This window comes from Pempheris klunzingeri, chromosome 16 (genome assembly GCF_042242105.1).
Source record: "Pempheris klunzingeri isolate RE-2024b chromosome 16, fPemKlu1.hap1, whole genome shotgun sequence".
Taxonomy (NCBI): domain Eukaryota; kingdom Metazoa; phylum Chordata; class Actinopteri; order Acropomatiformes; family Pempheridae; genus Pempheris; species Pempheris klunzingeri.
This window is the reverse complement of record NC_092027.1, coordinates 9,995,856-10,020,397: the sequence shown is the minus strand read 5'-3', so window position 1 is coordinate 10,020,397 and position 24,542 is coordinate 9,995,856. Positions and strand designations below refer to the sequence as shown.

General features: G+C 40.5%; 1 protein-coding gene across 1 annotated transcript in view; it reads right to left on the bottom strand.

The window, feature by feature from the left end:
- Positions 1-24,542, bottom strand: part of trps1 (trichorhinophalangeal syndrome I) — a 90,700-nt gene that overhangs the window by 48,320 nt on the left and 17,838 nt on the right. The window contains exons 2-7 of the mRNA XM_070846693.1: positions 13,043-13,729; positions 11,685-11,794; positions 6,044-6,653; positions 5,430-5,644; positions 4,680-4,890; positions 4,333-4,567 (exon numbers count right to left, since the gene is read on the bottom strand). Coding sequence (XP_070702794.1) covers positions 4,333-4,567; positions 4,680-4,890; positions 5,430-5,644; positions 6,044-6,653; positions 11,685-11,794; positions 13,043-13,729 — 2,068 coding nt within the window. The remainder of the gene's footprint in view (positions 1-4,332; positions 4,568-4,679; positions 4,891-5,429; positions 5,645-6,043; positions 6,654-11,684; positions 11,795-13,042; positions 13,730-24,542) is intronic.

Genomic DNA, 24,542 nt, shown 5'->3' with positions numbered 1-24,542 from the left:
AAGGCTGGCCCACATGTTTGTGCTAGCTTATGTGCACCTTACGTTGAGTGTGTAACAGGTCTACATCAACTAATTTTCAAATAACAAGACTGGGTTTAGGGTCACAACCCATACACACTCTGAGGTCAAGACACACTTACTCACACTCATCAAGTGTTAATAATTGCAATCAGAGCATGAAAGGATTTCTGCATTGCTAAAAGTTTGAGAATTAGCATGTCATTTTTTAGTATGTGTGATTTGCACACATACTAAACATTAAAACACACACATTGCATTTATTTTGAAGCCCCAAATTACCGGGAATGTAATTATAAAACTCACATTCTCAGCTATCGCAACAAAAACATATGCTACTCAGCTCTTGGGGGCATATGTCTATGCCTTACAACCTCAGTGAGGGTGTTTAGGTGTAGAAGTTATAAAAGAGATTGATTAGTTTGTTTGAGCTGGTAACTTCTCCCCCCCCAAACACAATGGTCTTTTGTTCTGAGCATCCTATAATTAAATCTTGAATTCTGTTTTCAAAACTTGTCCTCGGAATCCTTTTAGGTTTGGTTGAATTTAGTGGTGGTGTGAAACTTTCTGGCTTTATTTCAGTTTTATTTGATTTGAGCTCCGAGATTCAGAGCTTAGATTTTGTTAAGGACGTGAGTGGACTGTTAAATCCCCTCCACACTCTTTTTCTCCCTCTCTCGCTTTGTCACCCTCTCTCCTCCCTCTTCTCTCCACTTTCCTCTCTGCCTTTCTTTCTCTCTGTTTCTTTGTCTTTCATTCTCAGTCCCTCATACTATCTATTCCCTTCTTTACTTTTCCATTCCTTTCTCTTTGTCACTCGATCCCTTCTTCTCCCTTTATCTCTCTACCTCTCCTCCGCCCTGCTCTCAGTCTGGAATGAATCAAACTTTTTTAATGTTTCATTGATTTGTAGCAGAAATCTTGCTAAGATGGCTCTGTCAGAATGTAATTTTATGTCTGTGTGTGTGTGTGTGTGTGCAAGAAAACACAGCTGTAATGTGACTTTGTTTGTGAGCATTTATCAAGAAGTAATCCAGATCAGCGATCTAAATCAATACTTAGCAATAGAGATTACACACAACTGTCCTCAGTTCTGTATGTCTCTCTCCATCTTTCCGTCTTCAGCCCCAGCTTTCCCACACCACCCCTCTCTCTCTCTTTCCCACCCTAACTTAATCTAGCTTTCTCTATCATTTGCTGGCGCTGTCACCAAAAACCCACTGAACATGTGTGTTTCTTTGGGCAACAACTTGGCTGAGGAGTCTAGTCTGACCTCTCTTGGCTTTTAGAGGTCTGTGACGGAGGGCTGCATTCGGAGTGGAACCCAACACAAATCTCTAGGGAATGGGTGGTTTGCTGCAGGCGGGAGCTTTTTTTTGCGGGATAAAAATTATAGAAATTAGTTCCATTATGTGATAATGAATGATCAACCCTGTCTTGGAATAACCGCTAGTTTATTAAGGATAATCACTACATGAAGAATTTGGATATTAAGCAGGTCCTCCTGATTGTTAACAACACTGAAGCCAAGCTCACTGGGGTTGCCACGGATACACATACAAGGTACAGAGGCTCATAATGACCAAAAAGAACTAACATTTAACCAAATGATTTTACAAAAATCAAATCAAAGTGTTTTGTTTAAATGTGGAGGAGGAAAACATAATTCGCAAAGTTATCACCAACAGGTATGCATATCTCTCTACAAATACTACACAGCAAAATAGCACTTTTTCCCCGTGGGACTGGAGTGGACACAAAATCGATGGAAACTGATAGTGCAGGTGGTAATAATCAGGATGTTTGTGGGTGTGGGCAGGAGAGGAACACACTTCTTGCATGAGCTGACTTGGATTGAAAAACAGTCCTGTGCAGGACTAAACTGTACATAATTTAGCAGGTATACGCATACTGCACACAGACATTTGTATAAGCAAGCAAACAAAAATGTACTGTACTCATATGAAAACAACTAAATGCAACACAAACTCTGAAAGTCTTTGGTTCATATTGACAAGCTGATCCTTTTTGGAAAAAGCTGCTCCAGGAAGGATAGTCAGCAAAAATGCTATATTTGTATACTTTTACACATAAAAGTCTGTTTACATGTCGTGCAGTGTCTGCATATGGGAAAAGTTCTATGAAGTCTTTTGTGGCACCAGAGGGAACGGCACAAAATCAAATTGCATTGGTTGGGGAAAACTGAAAACAATAAATTTGAAAACGAAAAAAAATCTTTCTGCTTGCGGTTCAATGCGGTAAAATGGTGGAGGACTCTTCTATAGGACTTGTGCTTGTAGTAGATTAAAAATATGGCAATATATAGCAGCGTGGCAAGCTTTGGTGGGTGTGACCGACTTGAGCGTAGCACTTGACTCAGTCACATGTTTATTAAAGATCTACACATTCTCACGGCCAGTAATGATGGTAATTAATTTTGTGCTATCTTGTCTAACGCTAGCTTGAACTTGTTGACAACTAATGCTTTTTGCCAGGAGCATCGTTGGTTGCAGTGACATTGAACTTGCTGAACGAACTTCCGAACCCTAATCTAAGCCTTCAAACTCAAAATGAAATCATAGCACTAGGTGGAGACAGAATCATTGACAAATTAGTCAGAAAAGTGAAAAAAGAAACGTACTTTTCAATCATAATAGACTGGACTCCTGACATTAGACACACTGACACAACTTTGTGTTGTCTTGAATATGGTGAACTGCGAGCCATCAGTTAGTCAATCTTTCTTTGAACATTTTTCAGAATTTGTTGATAGTCAAGACATCACTGAAAAAGATCTGTGACAGGAAACATAGCCAAGACATAGACAAGGGGCTCAAGCAAGAATACTGCAACTGAATGAGAAGGCACTGTGCATCATGCAGCAGTCAAACTCTTAATCTTATTGTAGCAGATGACGCCAACACTTTAGTACTTTACGACTCCTCCTTCAGTGTTCTCTAGAGACTGTACAATCTTTTCAGCTCCTCTCTGCTATGCTGGACTGCTTTACAAGAACAAGTTAAGCCATGTTTTACTTAACAGTGAAATCTTTGCCATTGACCTGATAGGAGAGCAGGATTGACAGTGTGAAAGTGGTGCATTACTACCTGAAAGAGATCATACAAGCATTTTCTGCTCTCCCAACCCTCTCAGTGCAGAAGAAGAACTTGGTAGACACTGTACACCGCAACCAGCATAAAGGGTGAACTCATGACATGGAGGTTTGTACTGTCCACTGAAATCTGGTACAACATATTGCATCAGATCAACCACACCAGCAAGATTCAGCAGAGCCCCAGTGTTTCTCTTACACTTAAAACAGAAATAAGTGCAGTGAGTGTACATCTGAACAGTTTCAGGGAAATTGATGCTAGAGAGATAGCAAGAAACCTAAAGACTGACGGCACATTTCCTGAAAATAGACAGCAGAAACAACCTGTACGAGAAGAAATGCAATCTGCTCCAGATGAGGTCTTTAACAGAGAGTTTTCTCTGCTCCTAGTGGACGTAGCTCTAAACAGCTCAGATGATAGATTTTCAAAAGTGGAAGACGTTTATGTCATTTATGGTTTCCTATTCTCAAAAGGAAAAATGTTAACCACTATTCAGAGTGACAAACTTGCAGACAACTATAAGAAACTGGAGATATACTACACAACACAGATTTTGAGGATTTGGTTCTGGAGGTCAGAGCTGCTGTCCATGCCTTTACTGATGATATATCTTTGTCCCGAAGAGACATGCTTGATTACATTTACAAGAGATAGCTTCTGGATGTTTATAGAATCCTCAGCATTGGCCTTCGTTTCCTAGTAACTCTTCCCGTCACTGTTGCCTTTGCTTCTCGGCTTTAAAACTCATGAAGTCTCAGGTTAACCATGTCCCAGGAGAGACTTTCAGGACTGGGTCTTATTTCATACAGAGCAAGGTTTTTGGATCTGGAGGACAAAATGTGACAACTTGGAAGTTATCTGGTTAGTTATTTGGGTTTATAGTGTCCTGGTTTTTAATTGTTCTTTATATTTGTATTTTGAAAATAAATTCTATTATATGAAAATTAAAAAAATATATATTTTAGATTTTTTTTAATTGGTGTCCAATTAGTTAGTTGGAAGGGCCCCCACTGAAATATTTACTCTTTGGATAAGACTCAATAAGATCTGTGCAATCACTTGATATCAAACTTAATTTCTTTATGACTTCTTCAAAACTAAAAGGTAGACTTCCTATGTATGTTTAAAGCTTTTTAGAACCGTTTCATCGAATAATAATTGTGTATTGAATCAATGCTATCTTATCCCATCTCTTTCTTACCTGTAGTGTCTAAAAATCTCTTCTTCCACTTCCGTGATGAAGTGACACTTTGTACAAGAGTACTCCCTCTCTCCACCTCTCCCTCCTTCCTTGTCTCCCCCAACCTCTTCCTCAGCCTTGACATGTGGTGGTGCCCCCTTTAGATTAATCAGGGTGTGGCAGCTTTCGTAGTGTTGGAGCAACACATCGATGTCGGTGGTGGCAAACGCACACTGGTCACACAAGTGGGTGACGCCTAGCATCAGAAAAACAAAGAAAAGATGTTCAATATATTGAAAACAAAGTTGACAAGAAAAATTTGAAAATATACTGACAAAATATGCTAGATGAAGCATGTCTTTGAATACCTTGTGTGACAACAGGATGGGCAGGATTAGAGGGGTGAAAAGTCGATCCTGAAATCCCACCAGGGTCGCCTCTTAGGTTTGGAGGAGTCATGCTGGGAGAGGTGGTAGTAGCGGGTTTCGTACCAACTGTGTCCTGCTGTTTGGTGGATTGAGGAAACTTGGAACAGCATTTAGGGCAGATGGGCTTCCGACAAGCAAAGGGGTGAGACACCTATAAAAGAAAGGAAAGGCAAATGTTGATGAAGGGTAGCATGGATCTTTGCAAGCTGTAGTTACTACAAAGAAAATGTGCATATAGGCTGAATTTAGACTTTAAGTCTCTTTGTTGTTTTTCTCACTTTGGTGTTGTTATTTATTATGTAATATTGTCCATGTAGGTGATATCATAGGGCACCCAGTATGAATGTGCATCATTAACTGAACTATGCTACCCTAAATTTTGGTTGTTAACCATCCTTTTTTGCTTTTTTTTTTTTTTTTTTTAACAGCTGCAACTGCAATGTTTGACAGCTGGCACAAAGGAGGGTGAGGAGTGTGTGTGGGTGGATTGGGGGAAGCAAGAAGATTTTAACTCTCTTTATAATTGGAAGGATTAACTTTACACTTGTTCAAGTATTACATTTTATTTTCATGAGCTTACAAAACAGCTATGTTTTTCTTCTAACTGCCAAGCAAACACCAAAACATCAAGCAAATAAACACTAATATGTATTTTATATATATATATATTTAATATTTTATTAATCTCACCTCCCCCAGGTGTTTCTGCGGCTGACAAAGCCCCTGTGGACAATACATGCAGTGCTGAATGCAGCATCGGTGGATGGAATGGTTGTGCTGGTAGTGCAGCAGTAACGGTGCTACTACTATCACATCTGCACTGTGGGCCATTGAGTACCGGAAATCACACAACTGACAGTTATAACTGGTCACGACTGCTTCTGAATCACTGCTGTTTGGGTCTCCTAGAAGAAGAAAACAAAGCAACGGTCTTAAATAAAACAGTTTGGGTCTTGGAGTAGAAAAATGAGGGCATGTCAGAAATTCTAAAAGGGTTTGAATGCATTGTGACAATAAGGGAAACAACAAGAAGGGTCAAGTAGCATCATTGCACTTGGGACAATAACAAAGAAGGTCTCAATCGGTATTGTAGTGCTAACACCAGCAAATAAGTAGAGGCTTGTCAGAAAGAGCAAAGTCTAGCAGCATTGTAGAACTAGAAAAAGTAAAAATCATTAGACTGCTATTTAATTTAACGTGATCATTACTCCTGTGCCCCATTAAAGTAGCTACCTTATGCTGAAAAACACCACCAAAGTAATTCACCACCACATTTCACCATACTTTTTCTCCCATTTAATTACCTTGGCTTGTGCTGGATGGGTTGGATGATAGATCTTTGCGGCTTTTGGATGCCATGTGGTCTCTTTCTCCTCCTTCTCTTCTCCCTCCTCTTTCCCTCTCTCTGTCCATCCCCCCAGGATTAGAGTTTGGGCTCATAGTGCCTCCCGTGCTTATTCTGTGTCTTTGTTCATAGTGCTCTAAAAGCTTTGCTGAGCCTCCTGACCACTCACAACTCCAGCTACAGAATTTACACCAATAATACGCCTGCACAGCACCTCGACCCGGCTCGCCTGTCCAGCTTGATGAATCTGAACACGCCCTGACTGGGATGGAGTACCCGACCAAGGAATCATCTTCTGCTCTCACTGCGACTCGCTCCGCCCCATCTAAGATTTGACTCCTTTCCTTTGCCTGGTTGTCGTGTGTTGCCAGGTTATTGGTGGCCAGTAGGGGTGTGGTTGGCGGAGTTTTGACTTTATTTGGATGTGAAGACAGGAAGTGCTGTTCAAGTTCTAAGGAATTACTGCCCATGTATGTGAAGTTGCAGAATTTGCAGCGAAAGTACTTAGTATTCCCCTGGCAATCAGAGGTCTTCCGGCCAATCCCAATTAACGTGCCACCCACCATAACCTGTTGACAAGAGGAAGAGAGAGGAAAAGGCAAAAAAGATTTTGTTACATTGATACCTTCAAACAGAGCTGTGCTGCCGCAAATAGGGAAAAATATGCCTCAGCTGCTCTTAGTACTTGTGCACACAACAAATGCAATGCATTGTTTTCCTTATGTAACTGCTGACCATTAAAAAGCACATAACTGACCAGTAACATATATCTATCTATTAGGCTCTACTATAGTATCCAATATATGAGGCAATGATTCTGCATTACTGAGCAAGCAACATGACGTGCATCTGATTTCTATTACATTAGCTCCTTGACTATAAGTAATTATAGTGTCCTGCTGGTTAGATTGGCGAGCTGACAAGTCCAACAGTGACACTAGACTTACTACTGTACACTATGGATTTGTCTCTTTACAGATCTGTGGTTTGATGCTGACTGTTAGGGGTCTTATAATGGAGGTTTAGTGAGAACACAATGCAATAGGTAAGCTTCTTTGTAAGGGGACAAAGGTGTGTTTCATTTTTTCATATATGAGCATTTTAGCTTGATTTTTACTGTGCAAATGTCGATAAATATGCATTTTAATTTCAGTCATAGCAATTAAATTACTGCAATTAATGTTGTTGTATTCTAAACTCTAGCTAGGCTATCTTGTATTATTTAATTCATTCTTGCATCCTGGTCATTATTTTGTACTAACTAATTCTGTACTTTACTCTTGTACAACTTTAACTAACTATTAAAAAAAAAAGAACACAAATATTTATAAACATGGGGCCTAATTTTCAGATATTTTGTGTTCAAAAAGACTAGTAAGTACAAAAACTTTTGGAGTTGGTCCCGTAGATCAGCAGCAACAGGGCGATGAATGAGTTAAAACGGGTTTAATGTAATCCTGCAAGGCAATTGCACCAGATCAAAGCATGTCCACTAAAAGTGCTTGTTTTTGCCACTGGCAGGTTCAGATAACTTTTAAAGTGTCTGGCAACATTATAGAAAGGATCCCTAAAGAAACAGACGTGTAAGGTCTGTTTTTATTTAACCAGAAAGAGTCATATATTGCTAGGTTCAGAGTTGCTGGTCTACTGCTGTCTCGATCAATCCATTTGTTCTTGTAATTGTAGGACTTTGTTAGTTCGGATCCAGCACAGTATTTCTGTAGCACACATTAACACAAACAAACTAACCCATTGAGGCAGCAGCAGACCAGCCACTCATATCAGTGGCAAGAGGTAAAATTTGTCAATGAAGTCTGGTGATTTTGAATAACCCAAGACAACAGCTGTATTTGGTTTAGTCTCTCTCTGTAGGGATCCTTTCTGTAACATTATAATCTGAACCCGTCAGATTATAAACATCAAAAACCCAATTTTCAAGAAAAAAAAGGCACAGGTTTAAAAATGCTGAGTTGTCCTTTAACAGCTCTGGCCTGAGAACTTCAATTTAAATATGGCAGAAATTGAGTAAATTAAAGACACAAAGTGAGATGGTAAGACTTTATATTATATTTCTGCTACATGAAAGAACAAGTAAAGTAGTATTTCAAAAAGCAATTTAAAAATGTAAGGCATGTAAAAATGTTGCGTCATTGAAGAGAATAAATTCAGAAGGCTAAATGAGATTTATTACTGTGTGTGATCTCACAACAGCAATCATCCAATCATCACGTCCCACAGACCCTGCCTAGGCAATTAGAGAATGGCCAAACATCAAGTAATTTTAGCAGAATGGACAGAACGACACAAAGGAGAACAGGAGTGGGAGAGAGAGAGAGAGAGAGAGAAAGGAGGCAGAGAATAAGTGGGACAAGTCGAGGGAAAAGTGTGTAAGTCAAGGAATAGAGGGGGCGAGAAGAAAGAGGTGAGAGATGGATGAAAAGCAAATTGGGAAGTGAGAGAAAAAAGGGAATTAAAGTAAGAAAGAGGGAGCAAAGAAAAAAGGTAGAGCTGAGGAGAAGGTGAAGGAGAGACAAAGACAGATGAAGAGAGAGAGAGAGAGAGAGAGAGAGAAAGAAAGTTAAATGTGTCTGACAGCTGTTTCATTACACTGCCTAACAGCCGATTATAACTACTGGTTTCAAAGCTCCTCTCTCTGTCCGTCTCTTCCACCCCCTTCTCCCCTTTCCTCCTCCATCTCTTGCTCTTTCCTTCTTTCCTCTATCCCTCTCCTCCCCAAGTCTTTTTTTAACGAAATCTTATTGGTTGACAGGGCATCTCGTCTTAGCAAATGACAACATGGAATTTTCCAAACGTGGGCGGGAGAGAGAAAAAGCGAGTGAGGGATGGAGAGAATAGAGACCCCTTTCATTCGTTTTTTTTATACTTTCACTTTTTCTTCATAATGACGACTTAAGCCCACTGGATTTTCTATTTCTGACTGTGCGTGTGTGTGTGCTTGACTACCGTGTGTGTGTTTCTGTGTCCATTACGTGACTTAGGGCCATTACAGACTCCTGGTTTTAGTGAAATGAAACTCCGACTATTCCGTCCACACGCGCGCACACACACACGCACGCACACACACACGTTTATTAGATCATCTTGTTTAAAGTTTTCAGACAAAACCCTACTGTTCACGCACACTCAAAATCCTGATCCTTGACCCAATTGATACCAAAACTGGAGTAGTACAGATGTAGAGAATTTAGGGCCTTAATTTATAAAAAAGTAAGGTAAGTATTGTAACTATGCCGACACAATGAAACATGAACATTAAAACTATTTTCATGTATTTAGGTATTTTCAAAAATGTATTTGCACTATTGGCCCCAGTAATTACAGCCAATGCAGTTGTGGAAAAAATTATTTGTTGACTGCCATATTTCCTGTTGAAGGAATGTGACGGCCTCTCATGCTACTAAAAACTGTGTGTTAATATGGTATAAGCAGCTTGCTAACTAAGCTGCAAGATATGGACAGAACATATTGCTGGTTTTCATAAAATTTGAAATATCAACTCTGTAAGTATACATATTCATTCATTTTGATTAGGTCAAAAATGCTATCAATAAGTCTACAGTTTCTGATGGTGGGTTCATTTTCCTGCTGCATAGGAGCAACTCAATGGCATTTTATTGTCTTCTACTGAACTGAAACCATCTTATTTACAAATGTCAAATGCCAGACACCTCCAGTTTTACTATTTTAGCAACAGTTAATTTTAAAATGAAAACTGCACATTCCTACTGCCTTACAAAGACTCATAACTGGCATTCAAGCATATATTCCAATATATGTGTTTAAAAATGAGACATATGCCCCTAAAGGTGAGTTTTAAAGATCAAAGATCAGTATATCCAATCATTTAAAAAGTAGCTTAAGAAGAAAGACCTGCATATGTTTACATAAGGAACTAATTTGTTTGCATGCTGAAAAATGCCAGTTTCATAAATATAGTGGACATGTGAATACTTGTGCCAACTGTCTACTAGACCAGGGACAGTAAACTATGTACAGTGTCAAGTGGAAAATGTGCACGTTTTCATTCGGCAACTGTTGATTTCTACTTGATTAGTTCTCCCTGATTTAATGTGCAATAATCAGTGAAGTAAAACTTAATCACTGAGGATATTTTTTATCCTCAAACAGGTTGATGTGTTGATGTCCAGACTGCTGGTGCAAATTGCATCTGACTTTTTAATGTGATCTGATGGTATATAACTACAAGGTAAAATATAATCATCTTTAAGTATATGGACAGTATTTATCTTGAAGAATTATGTGTTAAACCTGAAAGTTTGCCACATTCCTGACTTCATCCTGCAATTTATCAGCAAGCAGCTCCCACCAGATACTAGCCCTCGTAATAGTTTTTACAAATTGAGGGCAGAATATGAGGGCTCAGCGCAGGATATGCTTTCATTTGTCGTATTTTAAAGCACAGTGACTATGATGCAGTGCACATGTATGCACATGCCTGTAGGTGATTTGTAAAAGAGACTGTGTACCTGTTTGTGTCTGTGTGTGTGCATGTGTGTGTGCGTGCGTGTGTGCGTGTGTGTGTGTGTGTGTGCGTGCCCTGGAGCATGCATGTACACATGTGTGTAGCCTGTCTGCCAGGTGCGTGTCCGTCCATCTGTCAGTCTATAAAGTTTTATAACTTGCAGTACAATGCCTCACTGTCCAAATCACACTATGTTATAAATCAGACACAGATTGTTTGACCCAATAAAATTACTAATTTTAGTTATGGGCCTGGATTTATGACAAAAAATAATGCTTATACTGAATCATTGCGTCATCTGTTTTGGATCAAAATTTCTTATTTCTTCAAGTTTTCTGATAAACTATGTCAGGTTCATGCAGGAATCTGAATACTGCAACCCACATTTTTCATGTTTGATGTATTCATGGACCTGACATTGTTGTTATGTGGTAAATTATTTCAGTTTTTTGTGAATTCTAATGTCCTTTTGGCCTCTATGAACTCCAGTGAACACAGAACCTGTTTGCAGTGACTGTAAGTATGAGGCTGATGGGATTAGGTTCACCAAATCTGAGAACGTGATCCTCGCGCAAAAAAAAAAAGCCTGATAGATAAAACCAAATAAGGGGACAGCAAATACCCAAAGTGAAGAACTTCAGTTATGATGAGGTCTTTATTAAGAGTGGAGGTAAAAAGGATTGTGAAATCGACTGTTACTATGGGGCATCGGCTCCAGTAGTGCAGGCTTTTAATTGGACTGCGGAGGTAACAGGATGTTATAAACCAGAGCTTTAGTGAATAAGTCTTCGTTTCCTCCTTTGAACATTTTAACTTCCTTCCAATTAATTCAGTGCTGTCACACCATAAGATGCAGTATACAGGGTTTGTTGATTCAGTGCTTCTGTGTTTTGTCTTTCTTGTTACTCATTGCAGAGGTAGCACGATCACTGCCTCTTTGTTTACGCAGCTTTTTTGGTCCTTGTCTTTTTAGCATATGCATTTTTGTGCATGCGTGAATAAAATGCATGAATGTATTTATTAGGCTTTATGGAAAGTTATGTATGTTAAGTCTATTTAACTGTATTTCTTCTCTTCTTCTCAGGTTAGTGCTTACCTGTACATCATATGTGCCATTCATCATAACTGTCCTGTGCTGTTGATTGTGTACATCTGGTCTTGTCTTCCCCAACTCTTTGGCTTGGTTTCTCTGCCCCTGTCCTATATCTGGGGGCAGAAACACAAGGAGGGGTCAGATTTGTAGAAGTAGATAAAAACAAACAGGTGGGCCTGGCTGCCAGACACACAAAATCCAAGGACATGACCTCTGAAAAAAAGTTTTAGATCAATAATCAACAAGTTGTTCATACAAGAAACTGGTACACCCTGCACATAAATGTACCTTTACAATGTAATGAAACAGGGCTTCAAAAAACAGTCTGGCTTCATATGCTAATGTTTTTAGGCTTGTTTTGTTTTCATGCAGACCTGAAATAGTCAACTATTCATCATTTCTATGTAAGAAACCTTATTCGACTGCAGGTCTCACTGTCGAATCGTCATAATCGGTGTAAAATGTGGTTTTGAAACAGAAGATTATTCCATTCGGGGTATGGAGCTGCTGAATGTCTAATCTTACAATGACTTGTTTGAGAAATTACTACTGTTGGTCTTTGGGTATCCATGTCTGTACCAGATGACTTCCCCGGACTACCACAATATCAACATGAAAAATAGTGCAGAGCAAGTCCTCTACCTTGTGCTGACATTTTTACTTCTGCGGATATTCCGTATCATAGCAACCGGACTGTCGCAGCTGAAAAAACAGTGCACCTCAAAAGCGCTTTCAAGCGTTCCCAGCTGTGCATTTTCAGCGCCTGGTGTTTTAGGCTAGGGGGAAAAAAAAAGCTTTGGGAGACACGAGCGATGTGTTCAGTCTGTCTGTATGTCTGTTGATTTCAACTTCGTTCAGCGCGATGGACAGAGCAGCGGTGTGCAACCACACAAGCTTCACACGTCACTGCATGACCTGCCCTTGCTCTCATTTTTTAAAAATCAGATGTAAATGCGTCCAAAGTTGGTAATCTAGCGATTTGTGGGTGTATTTTAGTTAGCTCTTTTGTCTTGTGAGGAAAAGACGGAAGCAAATGTCACAAATGAGAACATTAATCAAGGCCATCAACTACAGACTTAATGAATCAACTACGACTAAAACTTGTAGTCAGGGACATCCCTTTTTGTCTTAATGTTAATACATAATGGATTGAGAACTGTTTGTTTCCTGTTTAAGCTAGAATTTGTTTCCAGTACACTTGCTAACCTTTTTAAGTGTGTCAGTGTGGTCAAAGGCTTGAGCATCGATTCTTATGTAAGTATGTTAAGTATTTCATTATGTATTTCATGTTATTTTCTTTGTTTAAATGTTTTATATAATAATGCTCAATGCAAGTCAAACACATTAAGAGCTGGAATTACCTAGCGGTGTATGTTGGGGAGCCATGTTGTGGAGGGCCAGGATGTGTGTGTCGAGGGCAGCATCCTGCCGTGTGCGGTTGTGCAGACCCAGGTGATACTTCCTAAAGTGCTTCACCAGGTCAGCAGGGTCGTTGCCATAGTAACCATAACCGCACACGTTGCACTTGAAGTCCTGCAGCTTAGGAGAGGGGCTGGAGGAAAGTGGAGGGGTGTCAGTTGTCGACTCCTCCCTTCCTTCCTGTCTGGGGAGGAGGTGGGGAGCAGAGAGGAGAGGAGTAGTGTCTCTTGCGTTCCTCTCTCCTTCCTCTACCCCCTTCTCCCCATCCTCAGGCTCCGACTGGCTCTCAGGTCTGTCAGTCAACGCCACTCCTCCTTGTTTGGCCCTCCCCCCACCTCCTCTCCTCCCCCCTCTCTCCTCGTTGCTGTAGCGATCACCAACGGATGACGGAGAGACAGATGAGGATACGCACTCACTTTCTCCCTCCTCCTCTTCCTGCTCCTCATCTCCTCTGATCCGGTCGGAGGATTCTGGTTCAGAGGGTCGGTTTATACGTTCGGCCTCTGCTCCTACTCTCCCCTCCTCCTCTCCCTCCTCTTCCTCTTCTCCTGCTGGCCTCCTCCCCTCCTCTTCCTCCTCCTCCTCACCACCCACACTCCGGATAGGGGGATTCTTCTTCCTCACCATCTCTGATAAGATGAAAAGAGACAGGGAGAGAGACAGAAAAAGTTAATTTGTTGTTTTATTGTTCAAATGATATATTGACATTAAAGCCCGCGGACTGTGATTTGTTTATGCATATATGAAGGAACTGTGGGATGAAAATATCAGGCAGATTTTCATAATCCCTTCAAAATCCAAACATTAAGAGATACAAGGTGTCTACAGAACTCAAATAATATACTAAAGATTACATGCACAAACACAAACACACACAAATGTAACTGTCTCACAATGATTTATGTGCGCAGAATAGCTTTGATTCAATTTACAAACTTCTTTGAACGCAGAAATCTGTGACGATTCTCAACCACAAACCTCGTCAAAGAAAAACAGCCCCAACAAATCAGAAACATCTCAACTGCGAGAGAGTTTTCAGGGGTGTGTGTTGGGATGTTCGTTGCATCCTTAAGTGCAACTTTTGGCATTTTTTTTTGCAGGGAGTGAATCTTTTTATCGTTATGGAAACCATCCGTGAGAATCTCCAACACATGACCACATCAAACCCAAACCATATCAGAGAGGCTGGGAGGGAGGCCGGGGGAGAGGAGGGGTGGCAGAGAGAGGGTGAGGCACAGTGAGAAGAGGGGGAGACGGCGAGAGGAGAGCGAGACGGGGAGAATGGCCAACAGACAACCACATCAAACCACAACACCCCATATCAGTAAGATGGATGAGGGAGGCGGCAGACTGCAATTCATCCCCTCCAGCACTCCAAATTTCTCTTTCTTTCTTGCATCTCTTTCTGTGTGCCTTTCATTCATTTTCTGGCTTCCAAATTCTCTTTTTCTCATCTTTCCCTGTTTCTCCTACTCTATCTGTGTCACCTCCAGTCCTTTGGTTTCCTCTTTCTTCTTTATTCTCTTTTTGTCTGCTTTTCTTTCTTATTTCAAATCCCAGTTTACTTTTACACCCTCTCATCATCCTCTTCCCTCCCTACAACCTCTCTCACACCATGCTCATTTATAATCAGTACAATACCTCTTTCAAAGTAAAAAAGCACTTATTCAAGGCATTTTCCTCGCGTTTCAGACATTTTTTTATTCTCTATTGCCCTCTTTTGCATGCAAAAATAATTGGTACAATAATTTGAGTAATTCTGTCATTAAAATTTCTCTCTCTGTTCCTGCCCTCTCCCTCCCTCTGTCATTCCCCTTCTCCCGCCATCCCTCCCCTCTCTCCCTTATAATCACTATACAAAGCCATCAAATAACCAACCATGTGTTTTATGTTAAACCATAATGTTTCTTTTGTTTGAAAAGAGAACAATTGTGGTTGTTCTGTTCACAACAGTCATGACAGAGACACAGATACTGTGTGTGTGTCTTCTGAGCGTGCGTGTGCAAGCTTGTGTTTATTTGTGGTCGTTCAGTTCATATTCAGTCGTAAACACAGTCAACTCATTGACCCATGCGCTGTGTTTGTATGCGTGTGTGTGTGTGTTCGGTAATAAACAGTCAAACCCAGCTGACGCCTGATAGACGCCAAAAACTGATCACTTTTAGATCAATGCAATATGACACTGAGTGTGTGTGAGTGTGTGTGTGTGTGTGTGTGTGTGTGTGTCTTTATGAGCGAGTAATTCATGTTTGATGATGTGTGTGGAAGCAAGATAGCATGTGTGCGACCCTATGACTAACTCTGTGTTAGTGTGAGAGATAAACGCTTATTGTTATTTACTGATAGCAAACTGCAAACAGTTAAAGCATGAGGGAATCAACACACACACACACACACACACACACACACACACACACACACTTCTAAAGAAAGAGAAGTAAAAGGGAATGTAGTTGAAAACAGACAATCAGATGACCATAAACAAACACAAGTAGATACACATAAACATATTAAAAAGGACCATATTTTAGCCCTGTAGAGTAATCTAGTGGATTAGGAAGAGAGGAGAAAAAAAAAAAACACAAACAAACACAGAAAAAGAGACGAAAGATCACACAGCAAGGGCTTTCTCCCTATGGCCTTCCTAGTATTTTAACATTTTTACTTTCCTTCTTTCTCTACCATGTAACTATTAAAATAAAGCAATTTATGTCTGCAAGGGCCAACGCCTAGACCAGCCCTGGCACTCACTGAGTGTGTCTGAATGTGCATGTGTGTGTGCATGTGTGTGTGATTGCATGAGTGCAGGGAGCAGAGGAAAATCTCATCTGATGTTCACCACACCCAGTCAGAATTCATCATTCACACACACACACACACACACACACACACACACAGACACACAGACACACACACACACACACACATATAAACACAGTGGAAAACTACAGATCGTTGTGGTAAAGCAATGAAGCTGAAATCCTGACCTAAGAAGCACTGACTGACCTAACTGTGTTTCCATCTGCCCTGTATGATTTCTGTGGTGACTTAAAAAGTTAATCAAAATGATAATAAGACAATTATGAATGATTTTAATGAAGTGTGAAATCAGCAGAACAGGAAGTAGTATCATCTATGACTTATTTACATTGGCATCACGCATTCATTTGCATACATCTCATGTGCTACTTGCAAGCTCCAGGATGTGGGCAAGAAGAAGGGGTGTGTGGAGCAAGGCCGTACCGTATGTGTCTGTTTCTGGGTGTAGGCATCTGTGTGTGTGTGTGTGTGTATGTGTGTGTTTCGATGTCGCAGCACAGCCTTTGTCTGCTTCAGGCTGTATACACAGACTGGAACCATTACTATCAACTACAATTAGGTACAACCCACCACAACATACCACATAACAACTACTGCTACTAGCAACAATTAGACCCTATACACCACAATGGCCTCAATACCATAGCAAGGATAAATGTGACAGTTAATCATTTCCATCAACTACAATTAACCCCAACGCCAGTGAAGCTTTTATCTGAAATTGCCAATAATCACCCCAAGACATCTGTTGAAGGATGCACAGAGAGCAGGGTGGTCAAGTTAGGGGAAACATGTTGCAGAATTTTGATTGTGTTATATATTCTATGCAACTTGTTGTTAAGCTACTTAACTTCATCACAGCTACACTGCTAATCATCCCTGCAATTAACCAATAAGTCAAAACGTTTTCATATCAAATCATGTTGCTTTCAGTTGGGTACTGCTAAAACCAAGAGGTACTTACTACCATCGGCATTACAAGCAGGGCTGCAAGAAACATTTATTTTCACAAGCAACTAATGATAATGTTCAATTATGATTTAGTTTATAAAATGTAAGAAAACAGCGAAAATTCCGGTGATAAATTCCATAAGCCAGAGATAACTGCTTGTTTTGTCCAATTAAAAGTACAAAACTCAAAGATACTCAATTTGCAATTATATAAAAACACCAAAAATTCAAATTTAAGAAGCTGTAACCTGCAAATGATTGACATTATTGCTTAATAAATAACTCAAATAATTATTGGATTACATCATGGTGGGGATTAATTCTCTGTCACTCTACTAATTAATTGATTAATCAATCATTTCAGGACCATAAAGGACAATGGATGTCAGACCATGATTAGTCATGCACTACAAAGAGTCTTTCATGTAACATTCAAGTTGCGTGAACATTGTGCAACTCACATAAAAACATAATGTACTCAGTATCATCACATAACCACTAAAATTTAGTGTTCAAAGAACTAAGTTAGGTCTCACTAATGGGAAAAATAGATTACCGGTGGATCTCACCCATTTCCACCCACTGACTCCAGGCTAATTCTCTAAATGCATAGTATTAAGTCAGTGTAATGGATGGGTTTGTTAGCTAATCTTAACGCAGTCACATATTTCTGCTGCCTTCAGATAGCTCTGCTCTTCCCCTTCCCGTGGGACAGCTGTAGTTGGCATCTCAGTCTTTCATAAACAAAGGATTAATGTGCAACATATGAAGAAATAATGCTAAAGGCAAGGTCTTGTTACACAGAGGGATCTCTCAAGCTTCTCTTTCTGTTTCTCGATCTGCGTCATTGTGTCTCTTCATATTATTGTCTCCGTCTTTGTTCCCACATTTCCTGCTTCTCATCAACTGTCTTTACTTTGTTTCTTGCACTGCTATCGCTCTTCCTCCATTTCATGATATCTTTTGCAGGTTTTTGAAAAGATAGCTTGATGGAGAAGTGGGGGTACACTGAGGAGGAGTATTGTTAGCAGAGGACTGTCTGTGAGAGGAAGAAGGACAGGAGCTTGAAGGGAGGGAGAGGTTATAGATAGGGAAGAGAATGCATTTTCTTCATTTAAAAAGAAAAAGGGGAGATTGTCTGGGGAAATGGATGGACAGAAACCAGAGCAAAGGAAGGGTGTGCAGGAGGAGAGAAAAAAAGACAGGAGGCAAGGAGCCGATGAACCCCACATACTAATAAGCACCCTCAAAGAGTGGATGACTAAAAATCTACTTCAAAACTTCCAAAGTGAGTTTAAGTTTTGCCAACAGAAAGAGCACTGTGTTTATCAGCCACAATCGGGCTACTGGAGAGGGGCATTTTACAGACGACCTCTTCTCATCTTCAACAACAAACAGTGGAACAACAAAAACAACATTATTTAAATCTTTTCAACAGATTCTAGGATGCTTTAGGTCAAATTTGTCCAAAACACCAAGATGGAGTTGTGCATCAGGTCAGGCGTCCAGCTGGTTGCCCCTCTAACAATGTGCCGCATAATAGCTGTCTGCAACCCACAGTGATATTCCTGGTCTCATTCGACTGGTAAAATCAAACAATTCTTTCCCAGATGTTGTGTTCTGAATTCCCAGATGTTATTGAAATCATTGAAAATTTATTTTCTGTCAACTATTTGATTAATTTACTAATTGGTTCTTCTATTGGGTTTGAAGTGTATTCTTATTCTTATTCTTTTGGAGCTGTGTGTAACAAAAAGCAATTTCCCCCTGGGGATTATTAAAGTAATTCTGATTCTGATTCTGATTCTTCTATACAGCCAATGTGTGCAAAAATTTGGCACAAATTAAATTTAAATTAAATCATATTTTCTGTATACTCCGCCATGGTGACTATGCTCGGATATTGTGTCTACAAATAAATACTGCAAATTGAAATTGAAGTTGGTGCCAGAAACCCGAAACATATCACTTCCTGTCCATAAAAAAAACAATTTTCCCTAGAAGGACCTGGCAGACACCAGCTGTTGTTGTTGAAAATGTTAAAGCTTTCATGACCGTTGCATCACTCAGCAGTCATTTATTTATATGAAAATGTCACAGATTATTACTTCTAGGAAGGCCACTGATGCACGAAATGGCAGTCACGCTGGAATGGCTTGTAGCTTTAGGTTACGTGTCAGTGAATGAAAGCAGCTGAAGAAAATATTAATGAAAGCATGCACGTGACTGTTTTAGTACCCACACAGACAAAACAGATCAGTCCGTGAAACCGAGCCTATTTAGAGCGGTGGAATAATAATAGGAATCGGCCACACAAGTGCACACTGCTATGTGGTGCTTGGTTCGAGTGCTGGATGGGAGCACGGACGTGTCTTTCCATTTCCAGAAATACGGGGATAAGAAGGAAAAAGAGTCTGCGAGAAACAGCCCTGAATTGATTTTGCAAAGGCAGGAGTCTAATTGAAGATAGGGAGGGGGGGGGTTGGGAGACGAACAGAGGGGAGGGAGAGAGAGGAGGACAACATAAAATCACTGTGAGACAGAGTCCACCTGCCATTTTAAGACTAAAAGCTTTCAGTTGCTTGCTAGGCCCCTAATCAATGCCAGAACTTTTACACACACACACACACACACACACAGTCTTCATCTGTTGTGTAGCAGGGGCCCAATTCATTCCTTCCACGGATCAAGAAAATCACACCCATACACACACACACACACTCCTAGAGTGTAGGACTCATTTGTAATGGGGTAACAGCATGCAAAATATGTCATCTTAAATGTCAAACTTAATCAGAGGTTCACATTTCAATACCTCTCCCTCGTTATGAGACTCCCTCCCTCCCTTTTTTTCTACTCCCTCACTCTATAGCTGCCTCTATAATGCTCTCCCTCTCTCTCACACACAGACTAATGTGAGCACACCTCCCTGTGTCTGGTGCGCTCCCCATCTTTCCATCTTTCATCTCGCTCTCTCAATTAATCTCTCGCTGCTACCAACCCTATATTTCCCTCCATCGTCTCTGATGCTGCCTCTTTATCAATCTCTTCCTCCACTCCCCTTACTTTGGCTCTATCCTTACATGACCCTTGGCTTGTTTGTAGATGTGTGTGTGTAATGGTGTGAGTTTTGATATTACAGCAGGCTAAATCACTCTATGTGACTGACTGGAACAAGCGCTGACAGTGATTCTTATGTCTCTGCCTGCGTTTGTGTGTTTGTTAGTGTATAAAAAGCAATAGTGCATCAGACTATTCCCTCAAATATACTCGATACACAATTAAGACATAAGAGTGTTTTCATTTTGGCAAAAGTTAAAAATGGAAACAATATTGCTTACTAATTATGTGCTACTTTGCAGCAGCACATAATTCTGCAGAAAACACTGATTCAGAAACAAACAGTGGATGACACTAGTAAACATAACCCATACATACCCCCAAATATCAATGCATAACTCCTGCATGCACAGAAGTCCCCCCCCCACACACCCCCACCACACAAACTTTATTAAAAGTCTATTAGAGGAGTCTGACCTCGAATAACTACATTGGATTACTGCACCACACAGGGTCTGGGAAGCACTGTACTGTGTGTGTTTGCATGTGTGCGTGCCTGTGTTTCTCTGTAGGAGGGCTGTTTACCCCTTTGGGAAGTTAAAGGCAGAACACTTGTTGACACCAGTTACACACAGATCTGAACATCTGATCTGTCCAGTATAACCATGGTCTTTGGCTACTGAGCACTTCGGTTTCAGACTGCTGTTCAGTTGCACCCCGACAGCTACTGAGAGAAGGGAGAGTGAGAGAGAGCACTCCACCGAGGGAGATTTTCTTAACTGGTCTACAAATTGAAACAGCCAAATTTCTGCTTTCAAGCTCAATTTAACTCTTTGACTTTATGACGCACACAAAAGACAGTGAAACAGAAAATGTTACAAGTGATAGAAACCCATTTTCCAACTGTGACTCACTCAGCATGACACAAACTAGCTGTTTTCATCTGCAAAGGCAAATTTGAAAGTGCTACACTAACACCCTAAAACCCACGGTCTATAAAACTTGATTTTGAAGTGTGCGTCGAGGCCCACAGGTGGGTCAGAGGAGTATAAAAACAGGTTACTCAGTTTCTCTGATGGAATAGGTCTGAACTTCTAAGGCTGTCCAATCATTCCTAGCCAAATTGCTGAGGGCTAGCAGGTTAAAACAAGGTACATTTTGTTGGATTAACCTACACAATAGACCATCTTTGTGTATGTTAGACTATTACAATGAAGTAGCTGCCAAGAAATTGCTGGTCCAGTTCCCAAAGGAGCTATGAATGATGCTGAAATAAATCAGCATTACAACACACACATGCAAAGACGCTGCTCAACATAAGCATACAAAGTGCATCCAAAGCTTTTACACACATTTCACTAAATCATAGACATTTATGCACAAAAACACATACACGTGCAGGTGTGTTCATGTGTGTGTCTGGATTTCTTGGTCTTCTCTGTATTTTGTGATATTTTTGTAAAATAGTGAAACAGAAGACACACACAGGCAGACTATATATCTCTTCTGCTATTTCAATAATCTGTGACCTGAGAGTTTATAAGACTCAATAGTCTGGCCTCTGGAATGACTGTCTGGATTTTAACTTTACACACTGACACACACACGCACGCAGCTCCCCTGCTATGGTCCTTAGAGCCTTTTCTGTCTGTGTGTGAATTTGTGTGTGGAGCATACCATGTGTGTGTGGTCACGTCTAAGAAAGCTCCTTTAAAAATGGATCTCTCTCTGTCTCTCTCACTGATGATGTCACCTTAACCAATTTTTGCGGTGAGCAAATTGTGGTCAACTGTTATATGGTGCTTGCATTTGAGTGTGTGTGTGTGGGGAGGCGGGATTCTCATTTGTAATTTTAGGGATAAATCATAAAACTGTCATTAGGGAGCACAGCTTCACACATGGAAAGCACACACACAGAGACTGCAAGGAGTGTGTGTAATTAATTATTGTTAAACTGGCTGTCAGGAGACAAGGGTTGGCAATGAGAAGAGGTCCTTATGGATCACACAAGTGCAGAGAACGGGAAAACACATGTCAGCATACAAAATCACATATTACACCAGAAAAGTATCTCGTAAAAGTCAGTGAAAGAGTTAAAACAAACTAAGCAATCCGTCGATATGGAGGAAATACAGCAAACACACAAACATTCACACGATTCTCCGATAAGGATTGATGAACTAAACAACAATTACATCTCACTGAATTCTACGTGATCATAATTAATGATAAAAAGCACTGTAATATGACCACATTAAAAGATTAGTTCCACCAGTTGCGTCTAATCATTTACATTATTGAAAAATAATCCAACTTCATTAAATCCTCATTTAGTTTCTTCCTGCACATCAACTAAGTACCACGCACTGCAGACATCATCAGTTTGAAATCTGTTGCTGCATTGGAACAAACTGAATAAACAATAAACTGAGACGTTCTTCTGGTGAAATGTGTTGGAAATCGTCAAACCAAAAGGAAAGACATTTACGTAGTGATAAAAGTATTAACTCGTGTCCTTAATACCAAAAGAAACACACTGACAGTATACAGAGATACACAATACAAATACACCCCATACACACACACACACAAAAGAAAACAACCAAAACAGTGTCTGATAAATAATCGAAGGGCTTCCTCCAAATCCTAGAAATATTATGATTAAACAGGTGTCTGGTTTTAGAAAAGCCTTTTTTAACAAAGAGTGAAAAAGACTGTAGTGCTGTATCAAACATGAGAGACAGAGAGAAAATATTCATGATGATACCACATCTCAAAAGAACAACCCAAGAAAACATGAATAAGAAATAAAGAATGACCCAAAATATCACATTACGCATCAACTGCCCACAATTTACAAATTTCAGTGCACGAATATTCAACTTTGATCTGACAAAGTGTGTCTGGTGTGTGTCTTTCTGATGTGAAAGACACACACCATTTGATCCATCTAAATCCATTGCAACAACTGTGGCCCCTTTTACAAAGCCTGTTCAAGGTGGGAATGTTGTGCCGTCATTCTTCCTCGCTGTATAAAACGAATCAAAACAGAGCAGGGGGAGCATTGTTGTTGCTGCTCCACCTTTAAGCCGTTAGCAAAGGTAGTAACAGAGCTGAATATACATCAGTGTAAAAATTGTGAACTGGCAGGAGGGGATGCCATCTCTGTTGTGTTACACATCAAGCGTCTTGTGCTTCCAGCAGACTGATTTTAGTGGAAAAGCCAGCGTTATGCCGGGTCTTCTTTGTGCCAGCACTGTGGGCTCTCTGTGTAAAAAGGCTTGTTTTATAGAGTGACCTGATAATTCTTTGAGTCTCAAAACAGAGGCCCTGACTTTCTATGCTCGTGTTCAAAGACAGAATGATGGAGTCTGTGTTGGGATATTGATTTACTGTAAAACTATCAGACACAGTTTAACTCCGCACACTCAGGGCACACACACACCAAACAAACACTGACTGACGGTCAAAAAGCCAGAAACAGTTTGGCGCCACACACTGAGGACACAAACTCTGGACACTGTTCCAAAGCTGCACTGAAAAGCTCTATCTTGTGCTTGTGGTGTAGGTTTTTCTACCTTCAATTGCTGGATTTTACAAAAAAAGTTCAGATGTGGAAACGACCTTGTCTTGTACGTGTGAATGTTGAAGCACCATTATAAACGTGTAGCGCATGGCCACAAAATCAGCTTTCTTTGTTAACCAGGTGTCTAAGAAATCAGTCTACCACACAGAGCAGACAATACCAAGGTTACGAAAATGTATGTAAAAACACATTCTTAAGCTGCATTCACACACAGATACAAAGTAGTAGCCCGTCTCTGGCCTTTCATAAACCAATAGCTTTGTGTATGTGTTGCACTGAGCAGGTAATTTCATAGCTGCCCTATACACACGAAAGTGTCAATTTTTTGATGTACCTTTTGCTTCCTGAGTACATAATAGCTATTTGCAGTATGCACAGTTGGAACTATTCTACCATAATGGCAACTTTCCCTTGTAGTGCCGGTGAGCACCTTTGCAATCTGTGCAGCTCAGAGGGCAGCGACAGGTTGAAACACCAGGTCCCCTTTACAAAGAATTGCACTCTGTTGCTCCCCCATCTTTTGAGTCCATATGCGTGAATGGCCAATTAGTTTGCTGAGGAGTGGCAGATGCCTCACAAAGAGGGACTGAGCAAAAAAGAAAAGATGAGAAGGTGAGAGATGGCAGTCTAGGAACTGACTTTTCACACTTGACAAAGAAAGAGCACCACATGAAAAAAAAAGACTATCCTGACAGCTGAATACTGCCTCCTCCCCTTCTCTCCTGCTCCTTTTCACTCTTATTCACTCACCAATACCATTTGTCCTATTAGTGTGAAAGTGTGGGAGGATGTAGAAGCGTGAGCATGTATGTGTATGTGTGTGTGTGTGTGTGTGTGTGTGTGTGTGTGCGCGCGCATGCGTGTGTGTGTGTGTAGTGGAGACCTGACAACTTCCTCTCAACTTCCTGTGATCAGAGCTCGGGGCTTGCTGGGGGACAACCAGGAAATTACACACACACACACACACACACACACACACACACACACACACAGAGTTGCTGAAATGTGAGCAGACTAAACAATGT